The sequence below is a fragment of the Populus nigra genome, chromosome 1, assembly GCF_951802175.1.
Source record: "Populus nigra chromosome 1, ddPopNigr1.1, whole genome shotgun sequence".
In the NCBI taxonomy this organism is placed as follows: Eukaryota; Viridiplantae; Streptophyta; class Magnoliopsida; order Malpighiales; family Salicaceae; genus Populus; species Populus nigra.
In genome coordinates, this window is record NC_084852.1 from 10792344 (window position 1) to 10803085 (window position 10742).

At 31.1% G+C, this 10742-nt stretch overlaps 1 protein-coding gene across 1 annotated transcript; it reads right to left on the reverse strand.

The window, feature by feature from the left end:
* Window positions 1-663: 663 nt before the first annotated feature.
* On the reverse strand, window positions 664-7451 carry LOC133692731 (sodium/calcium exchanger NCL2-like). The gene is made up of 9 exons (XM_062113865.1): window positions 6923-7451; window positions 5480-5668; window positions 5136-5317; window positions 3519-3664; window positions 3134-3398; window positions 2850-2995; window positions 2483-2741; window positions 1867-2163; window positions 664-970 (listed from the first exon to the last, which is right to left on the reverse strand). The coding sequence occupies exons 1-9, from the start codon at window positions 7323-7325 to the stop codon at window positions 722-724; spliced, it is 2136 nt and encodes a 711-aa protein (XP_061969849.1). The 5' UTR covers window positions 7326-7451; the 3' UTR covers window positions 664-721.
* Window positions 7452-10742: the final 3291 nt, after the last annotated feature.

Sequence of the window (10742 nt, forward strand, 5' to 3'; positions counted from 1 at the left end):
GTTGCCTGCAGTGTGTTTCAAGACCTGTTATCTAGAAAATGTTCTGAAACTCTATCAATAAAACATAGTTGTTTTATTTTATTTTTTTTCTTTTTTTCTTTTTAAATTATTTAAACCATATATGAATTTTTATTTGAATTATGTATTTTAAGATGTTTGGATATTTGTATTGTTTATTTCACTTTTATTTTAATTTTGTTATATTATTATTTACTATTTGACTGAAATTGTTAATATATAATTAGTCAAAATATTTTTCTTGCGATTTTATAATTTTACAATCCAAGTTTATAATCGAAGTTTATATTATATATTTCGTGTCGTGTAAAAAAAAAATATTTTTAAGAACCTTGACCCGAACTATGTTTATCCTCATCAACGAGATTGTCACCCTGGGGAGATAAGGGACGAAATTCATGGATGAGAATTGGAGATTCGGCCCTATAAAAGCCAGATGAAAAACAGAACTAAGAGGATGAAAAAAACAGAAAGACAAAAAAAAACCTCAAAGCTAGAGAGGGAAGAACAGAAAACAACAAAAAGAGGGTGAGGATCTGGGGTCATTACTAGGATCCAACAAAAAAAAAAACACATCTTTCGCAAAGAAAAAGGAGAAGCCGTTTTTGCTAATCTCTACTTTCTCCAGGATCAGTAGGACCAATATAATTAAACTTGTGGTCTGTGAAATCCAAGAGTCTTTTTAAAAATTCCATGACTTGATCTAAACAGGATCAAGAACCATCTTGAAAACATAAACAAGAAACAAAGAAAATGGATACAAGAGGAATGCCATGAATGATGTCCATAATGGGAAATCAGAGTGAAAGCTTACGGCGAGACTCATTATAGCACAAGTAATTAGCACAACCAGTACTTCAGCGGAGAATTCCCATGTCAATCCACGAGCATAAACTAGAAATAGAAGAACAGAACAGCCAAGAACATTGTTCATGAACACCCCACCATAAATCTGCATGTTGAACAAATCAGGTTATAATTTTATTTATTTTTGTGTTTTAAAAGTGTTTTTAAAAAAAAATAAATTTTTTTACTTTTTACTTGAAATTAATATTTTTTTGTGTTTTCAGATTATTTTGATGTGTTAATATCAAAAATAATTTTTTAAAATAAAAATGCATTATTTTAATGCATTTCTGAGTAAAAAATACTTTAAAAAACAACCGTAAATACACTCTATATATTACTTATGCTAATAGTCATGTTTATCAAAGAATCATTTTAATCTAAAAATTTAAGTTATAAAATGAAATTTTAAGAATAATTTTTTATATTATTCTTTAAGAATATCTATCAATTACGGAAAAAAAGTCTTATTTTATGCCTAATCTAATTCTCAGTACATAGGTCTCACGATGATATATATATATGAATTACAAAATTTTATGCTCATAGAAATGCCATAAACTACAATTTTAAAAATCTTAACTCCCTCCTTTTTTCAAAATTTCACCAATTTTTTTGTTTTTTCTTTTATATACGATATATTTATCTCTTTTACTTAAACACCTTTTCTCATTCTTCTCGGTTCTCACTTTCTCACAAATTCTTTTCTCTCTATCCGTCACTCAAACACATTCTCTTCATCTACCTCTCTCCTTCCAGCTCTTCTCCATTCAACTTCAACTTATTCTATTTCCTCTTGTAACTTGTATTTTATTTCATTCTCCCCCTCACTTCCATTCAATATATTGTATTTTATTTCTTTCTATTACATTTTACTCTCATTAATTAAGTTTTTTTTAAAATGGATTATCTAAAAATCAATTAAAAATGTTTACATTTCCTCTTCATTAGACCTCAAAATGAAAAAAGAAAAGAAAAATTAAGGCGAGTCCAACGACAAACCTCGGAAAATGTCAAGGAAGTGGTTATAGACTTCTGACGACAGGCAGTCGTGATAGCTGAAGTGGCTGCTCTTGCGTTGGTTGCGAGTGGAACTAACACAAAGGAGACAAAAAAAGATGGCATCCCTGCATCCTTGGAGAAATTCTGAACACTATGTATCAGCGGCTCTGCTAGCACTGATAATATAGCAGCTCCAAGCACCATAGACATTATAGCCTTAAACCAAGCCCATGATGATTTGTCAACAGCATTGGTTTTTTCATCCTTCAATAACTTATCCACTTCTTCCCAGGTTCTCTACACATTAATCCATTTTTATAGCTTTATTACTACCTAAATCACAGTTAATTAACAAAGCAGCTCCATTTAGAATACTTTAATTTGTTGTATTTGTCATCATGATTAATATTGCATTTCTTTTCTTAATAGATCACGACTTCAGCGAAAATATCTCTGGTATTTAATATTAGAAATATTTCGTGTGTCATCATATAAATTCTGATTGATAACCGTACATAATAAAATCGATGTGTTTTTGTGATTTAATATTAGAAATATTTCTTGTGTCATCATATAAGATATTGATGATATTTCCCGACAACAAGAATGGACTTACTCGATTGTTATCATCTTGGGACCGAGTTGATACAGGAGTTACATTTTCGGACGTGTTAATCAACCATCTTACAATCCCCTCGGCGAACTCCTTCTCATCGATCATTTGATCTCCGCTCGTGTCAAGTGCTTCCATGATTTTTTCAGCTGCTTCATCTACATCCCAAGAGATCTTACCAATCTCAATCTTTTTCATTAGTTCTTTTAACTCATCTTTTGATATGCAATTATCTGCATCACGATCAATTTCTTCAAACAACCTATTACAAAATACAATTAAGTGATATATTCTCGAGCAACTCAGAAGAACAGATTCACTTCTTGGGATTATGCATGCTAATATATGAGGGGGGCCATGGTGGCCTCACCTTCTAATAGTAGGTGAATCTGGAGTACCATCTTCTTTGATTAGGTTTCCTAAAGCATCGCTTTGTAGATGACTCACGATTTCTGACATGAGATTTCTCTTCATCTCACGTTCTTTTCTTTTACTTTCTACGAACGGATGAAAAACCTAAGCAAAACATTTAAAGATGTTAGAATAAATCAAATAAAAGATACAACTCAAAATTTAAAACCAGCAATAATTTCATGCCATCCATGATAGAAGAGGAATAATTCCTCCTACTTACTTAACACATGCACTACATACCTGATCAATCCTCTTCAAGGAGTTAATTGTGAAGTATCGCTTCTCCATAGCATACTTTGTCTCTTCAAGCCATTTTGTAAAAGTATGGACAAATTCTTCCTTAGTTATTTTCTTATCATCATTCAGATCTAATACTTTGATTAATTCTTCTGATGCGCTGTCTTTATTGATATTCATTCCTGTAGACTTTATGTCGAGCAGAAGTTCCCTCACTTCAGAGGGCGATATACAGTCATCACCATCTTCATCTATTTCCTCAAATAGTCTGCAAAAAACAATTTACGTCTCCCTTTTCTTCCTTTCTTTTCTTCTTTTCTTTTTTATTTAAAAATGCATAGCATGCATAAAGTATAATGATGCATGAGGTGTCATAAATCGAACTAACCTCTGTATAGCATTTATATTTGGAGCCCCCTCTCCTGTCAGAATTCTCCCTAAAGCACGTTCTTGCACAAGTTGCAGAATTCTTAAAAGACCTTCATCATATTTTACATATTCCAGTCTTCTCTTTTGAATCCACGGTTCGAAGATCTGTGCACAAATTATGCAGACAAAATATCTGAGTTCGACCACTAAATATTAATCACAATATTTAAAACCGAGGTCCTAGCTACCCCTTGTAACTGCATTTTCATTTTAGTCTAAGGTAGCTATATTATCATTACTTTGAGCAATACTTTCGACCGGGGAAAATAATTGGGATTAATTTTATATTTGATGCACTCGTATTTTTTTTCATGTGGGTATTCGGGTTAGCTTGTGTGTACCTCGACTAGTCCTACAGATCCTGAAGTTAACGACCATGTAAGTCTCCAGTGACCATCATATTAGTAATTATAAGACTCAAATTTGAGATCACAGGAGAAATAAATTTCATGATCCTAAATTCTTACCACTAGACTATTTACTACTGAATGGTTTTACACGTACTTTTGATATCCCTTTATATGGCTTCTCTTTCCTTTTATTCTTTATCAATTTAGTTGGTATTCTGTTCAAGAAAATTTTTTAATGCAGTCCTTCGATCAAAATTTCAATCCAATTTACCGTTAGTTCTCGAGACATAGCCTTGACATGTGTAAAACACATTTTTCTTTCTAAATATTGTCAAGAAATGACATTAAATTGGAAGTAAATTATATGAAAGGACCAAATAAAAAGCATTATAGAATATATGGACCTACCAAATTAAAAACATAGCTATTGGGATAGATCAAGGGACTGTTTGGGAACGCGGTCCAACCTGCGTTCCTAAAATTTTTAATTTTTTTTATTTAAAATTAATATTTTTTTAGTGTTTTTAGATCGTTTTGATGCGCTGATATCAAAAATAATTTTTTTTTTAAAAAATATTATTTGGATGTATTTCTAAGAAAAAAATATTTTGAAAAACAATTGTAACCACACTTCTAAACACAACCTAAGTGTGTGTTTGATATTATGGTGTAACATGTTTTTTTCAATTAAAAATACATTAAATTACTGTTTTTTTTTTCAAATTTTTCATCTTTTATATTAATCTATTAAAATTATTGAAAAATAATTAAAAAACATCAATTTAATATTTTTTCAAGCAATTAGTTTTTGAAAAACAAATACAAACGCAACACCAAAAGGCTAAAAGACATTGCCAAGGGTAATATATGATTAATGCAAACAATATGGCTAAAATAATTGTTGATTTATATATTGTTAGCATTAGAATACACTTGTTATAGAGTAAAATATATCTTAATTAAATAGAAAAAAAAATAATCAAATTGTAATAATATATATGCTGATAAATTAAGTTAGTTTAAATGTCATTAATTACTTAATCATGAGTAATACGACTATATGAAATGACATTGCATAATATAGTTACAGCGAACATTTCTTTGAAAATACCTATAAAAACAAGAAAAACTACCCCAACAAATCGATTTTATAGATATGAACAACAAATTCAAAACTAAAAATTAAAGAAAAGAATATTTATAAAAAAGGAGAGACATGTGGATACCTGATAGAAGAAATATATCAACAAAGAAGCCACTGAAACAACAAGAGAGATCAATACCGTCAAGTATTCCCCAGAATTTGAGTTGAAAACTTTTGAGATTTGCAAAATAAGAAATGGTATGACAGAGAGACCCATAATCCTTGCTGTGTAGTTTGTCTCCAAATCCGTAGTGACTCCAAACTCTATGAAGATTACAAAAGAAAACAAGAAGAGTAAAATGCATCAGCTGGCAATCTCCTTTTTTTCATTATTAAATAACAGTTATTTTTTGTTATTTTTAATCTCTAAAAATGTCGACTCTTGTTCGAGAATTTAATAATGAATAAAAGAGAGGACGCACGCACCAGTCAACCATGATAATAATCTTGAGCTTGAAGTATTGGAAATGGTTGGCTTTGACGATTTAACGCTGCCAACGATAACACAGGTGCCCCAGAGCATTGTGAGAAGCAAAATAGATGTTCCTGCGAGGAGTCCGACTCCTGTAGACACGTACTCTTGAGCAACTTCTCTTGTGTTCAACAATCCAGATGCTGCCACGTTAAACTAAAAATAATCCAGATGCTGCCATTTATTTTAAGAGAAGATTTACATATATAATATAAAAGAGTTAAAATACATATATATTCTCTTAGTTAAACCATCTTTACGTTTACCTACATTTATTTATTATAAATGAATTTATTCAAAATACATCTATGGTGTAACGTGTTAATTAAACTAATGAATTTACCTACATTCATTTATTAATAATGATTTTTTTTTTTAATTTTTTTTAATGAATGATTAGAGTTTCATCTACTTTGTCAACTCATCCATAACGTGTTAATTAAACTAAACTGGGAATCTATGGCATGGTAGAAGACTATTCTCCAATCCAACTATAACCCATTTTTTTTCCTGTTAATTGGGGTTTTTTCTTTTAATAAAAAAATAATAGTCCTTAATTGAATTTTCAATTTTCCGGCCAAACTTTTCACAAATTTTTATCACAAAAGTCATTCTCGCACAAAATAGTGTTATTTATTTATTAGAATTTTCCAAGAAGAAAAAAATAATAATAAAATTGATCATTATGTATAGAATCTTTATTTTCCTATCAAATCGAATTAAAAAAGAACAGGTATTTCCATGACGGTTGGCTGGCTGGCTGGGTTGCTTAAAACCATAACCAAGTTGACTTGGAACAAAGCTCTCAAGTCTTTTTCTTATCTGGTCTAGTCGCCTCTATCTTAAATATTTCCATGACGTGCAAACACTTGTTCCCCACGTTCCAATTTCTCATCCTACAAGTTTCCAATTTTTCTCATATATTAATTAATAGCAACGTGTGTGTGTGTATATATATATTGTTGATATTGACAAAAAAATTTAGTAAATTAATTAAAACAGAAAATAATTATTGTATGCATACAGTGATTAAAAACTTGTTCTTCAAATTCTAGTAAATTATAAGGGTATTTGAGAGTATGGTAGTGGTAAATGATAACTCCACGATATTGATTTTATCATTTACGTTTGTGTGTGATGCAAACCGTTTGGATCCGAACTGTTTCAGCAATTAATTCAAGCTTCGAAAACTCCGAATTCATTTGATATTGATGATAGCATTTACCAGCAAGCTGGAACCAGTATAAGAAGTTGGCAAATTAAACTCATCTGAAAAGCATCTTAATTTATAGTTGATCGATCACGCTGTTTCCGAAGAAGACAGTGTATAATTTCTAAGAGAAAACAAGTGATTTAAGGTGATAATTAGAAAATAAACAGAAAATAAAAGAGCATACCTAGAAGTATCAAGGACTCAGGAAGGGCTCCAAGAACCTGGAATGCACTGGCACCGAAGACACCAGGTCCAAGAATCCTGAAAATCTTCTCACCTCCAGAGGCCAAGTAGCCCTCTCCATGAAACAACATATATTCATACACTGCAATTAGAAAGAGATGCCCAAAAATATTACTGGAGCACGGCAAGAAGCCATACAATTGCTCACACTTCTCTTCAGAGCAAGAATCCATTCCTTTGAGAAGTAGAATGGAAGACTGGTTTTCTTGGACGTTATTGATGCCATCTGAAACCAGTAATTCAACAGAGCTGTGTGCCAGAGAGCGGCCTTTAACGTTTATACGAACTGTTAAAAGAAGAAAAAGTATAAAACATACAGTTTTTGAGATAAGCCTCATTTCCATGGTGCCTAACTAGCTGCACAAATCTTTGGAGGTTAAATATGAAAGTTTAAAGGCCTGTGTGTTAGCTTAATTATGGGGCTTGAAATTGTCATGTATGTGGAGATTTTTCTCTGCAGAAGTCTGCTGTGAAGTTAATGTTTGATTATCTAATTAATTAGTGGCTGGTAACATATAAACCATATCATATTCGGGAAAATAAAATAAAATTCAAGTAGGTATTTTCTGACTTTAATTTATCTGCATTACAGTATAGTAGAAATGCGGTTTCTTGTACTCCACTTAATTGTATTGTATATTTTTAGAAACAAATGGTTTTCCCATTATATTTAAATTATATACAAAAACTAAAAGTCATCCTTATGAGTCAAGACACATTTCAGTACTCATTGAAATAGTAAAATAACGTTTTTTTTTTTTTTTATAAAAAAACTAATAAAGTTTGCAATTGAGGTAAAATTATCTTTTCAAGAGAATATATTGGGTACTACAAGATTGATAGGGAATAAATTGGTTCAAATATATTTTTTAGCAAAGAGATATAACTTTTTACACTTAAAAACAAATATATATATATATATATATATATATATATATATATATATATATGTATATATAATTTTGGTTCAAGGATTTTCTTGTATTTTCAATATTATTTGCACAATAATTTATTACGTTGATACTCTTAAAATAAAAAAAAACCATTAAATTTGCACAAGAGTACTGTTTTTCTTTCCATTTTTAAAGAACAATGAAGTTACAAAATTGCTTTTAAAATAATAAAAAAAGCATGGTTCTAAGGGTACTTTTGTCTCTTCATTTTTTTTAATTATTATTTTGGGGTTGATCTAGGAGCTTTTAGGTAATTTAAAAAATAAATATTATTAAAAAAACTTGTAATGCGTGCACGCATTAGCATGTGGCTTCCCCACTGTAACGACATGGCTTTTTCAAGCCCAAAATCGATGGATTTTTTCCCTGTCCGGTTCTGGATGTTTTTTGCCATATCATTTTGCAAATTTATAATTGCATTCTATTCATTAATAAGGCACAATCCACGTAAGATAATATAAATCAACATTCTCATAAAACAGATTCTCAATACACATGCCCATAGTATTATATTTTCATACTCATAGGTTTAAATTACATCATATTGACATACTCATATATTCACATTCTTGTTTTAGTCTTGTTATCATCATAAGTTCATACAAGAGTGCCGAATGGCAGGTTACACAACTAGTACTTTCGTTATCCTAATTTCATGTCATTGCATAACATAAAATCCTTAGAAGAAGAATATCACACATATGTATATTGATACACATCATATCTACATGTTCGCACATACACATCCGTGTTCCACTTCGATTTTTCATTACAAGGGTTTCAAAAGGGGTCGGATGACTAATTGTGCGATTAACATGTCTGTTCATATATAACTCATATCACCCATAACATGCGAATACATAATTTTTTTTTCTTTTTACCTTGTGCTGTAACAGGGACATCATACCATGTCGGTTTCATGGCTCACAAATCCTGAAACAAACATTTTTTTTCATTATCATCACGAGTTCATACAAGAGTGTCGAACGGCATGTTACACAACTTGTACTTTTGTTATCCTTATCTCATGTAATTTCGTAACATAAAATCCTTATAAGAAGAATACCACACATGTGTATATTCATACACATCATATCTATATGTTCGCACATACACATCTATGTTCCACTTCGATTTTTCATTACAAGTCTTTACAAAAAGGGTCAGACGACTAATTGAGCGATCAACACGTCTGTACATGCATAACTTATATCACTCATAACATGCAAATACATAGTTTTTTTTTCAAAATGCGTGAGCTGCGAAATGGATTTTCTTACGCACCATGTTGGTATGATGTCCCTGTTACAACACAAGGTAATTTCAAACATTATAGGCAATTTAATAACATAATAAAGCAATATTAACGTTACATTCCATTCATGAACCAAAACAACATAATTCTTTCATTTCTCCTTACTTATGTAAATACCACCCTTAATAATTCATCAATTACTGAGGCTAATTACAATACTCAAATCCGGTCATCCATCTCAAATATCGTTAATCGAATTAACCTTATTCCCTGTTTAAAGCATAGCAATTATAGTTTTTTCATATACTTGGTACATACAAAACATAGTACTCATAAACACATCAATTCTTGAAACTAACTCATAACTCCTAAATCTGACAATCCTCTTAGGATGCCATTAGCGGGAAGCCAATCGTTTATTCATCCCGGCTATCCTCTTAGGATGCCATTTGTCGAAGCTAATCATTTACCACTTAGGATGCCATTAGCCGAAGCTAATCATTTGTCAATCTTGGTCATCCATTTAGGATGCTATAACAATTTAACATTCAGTATAACACAATAATAGATCCTTCGTATTACTAATTCAACCATTCATGATAGTTAATGTTCAATATAATACAACAATAGATCCCTCGCAAATCTCATATAAACATTCGTGACAAATAACCTTCAATATAATACAATGAAAGATCCTTTGTAATACTCATACAACCATTTGTAACAGTTAACATTCAGTATAATACAACAGTAGATCTTTCGTAATACTCATACAATCATTCATGACAATTAACATTTAATATAATACAATGATATATCCTTTGTAATACTCATACAACTATTCGTGACAGTTTAGCATTCCATATAGCACAACAATAAATCCTTCGTAATACATTCACTTTAGAAACTAATGTTACGCTAGAAGGGGGGGTGGAAATCATCTACCTATTCCTCCCGCGATGTACTTGTCCGGTCGAAGGTTCGATTCCAGTCGCACCACCTGATACATAAAATGATCATAAATCAGCACATTTGCATTCGACAAACACATAACTCATCGCCATACTTATTTCAAAATCCACATGTTTACATTCTAGTGTTCCACACATTAGACAATTATACAATGAAATTGTTACAAGCATTAAGTTATTTCTGACATGAAATTCGCTAGCAGCTAAAGTGCTGCTGCCACAGAAAGTTGTCAATGAAAACTGGGTCGATGGTGACATATAATTCATCAGCGAAAATTGATTCGTTGGTTACATAAAGAATTTAGCAGCAAAACTGATTCGCTACTTACATACAAAATTCGATAGTGAAAACTAATTCGCTGGTGACCTACAATTCGTCAGCAAAAACTGATTCGCTGTAGCCTATACAATTCAGCAGCGAAAGCTAATTTGCTGCAATAACACAATTCAACATCGAAAAGTGATTCATTGCAGACAATACAGTTTTGGCAGCGAATGCTTATTCGCTGTAGACAACACAATTTTGGCAGCGAAAACTGATTTGTTGCAGAGAACATGATTTTGATAACGAAAATCGATTTG

Excerpts from the sequence above, each read along its gene's own strand:
- LOC133692731 (XM_062113865.1), bottom strand. The coding sequence starts at position 7,325 with ATGGAAATGAGGCTTATCTCAAAAACTGTATGTTTTATACTTTTTCTT. Across the intron at positions 3,665-5,135 it reads TGATATATTTCTTCTATCAG|ATCTTCGAACCGTGGATTCA; the intron begins GTATCCACATGT and ends ATTTGTGCACAG. Across the intron at positions 971-1,866 it reads CTTCCTTGACATTTTCCGAG|ATTTATGGTGGGGTGTTCAT; the intron begins GTTTGTCGTTGG and ends TTCAACATGCAG.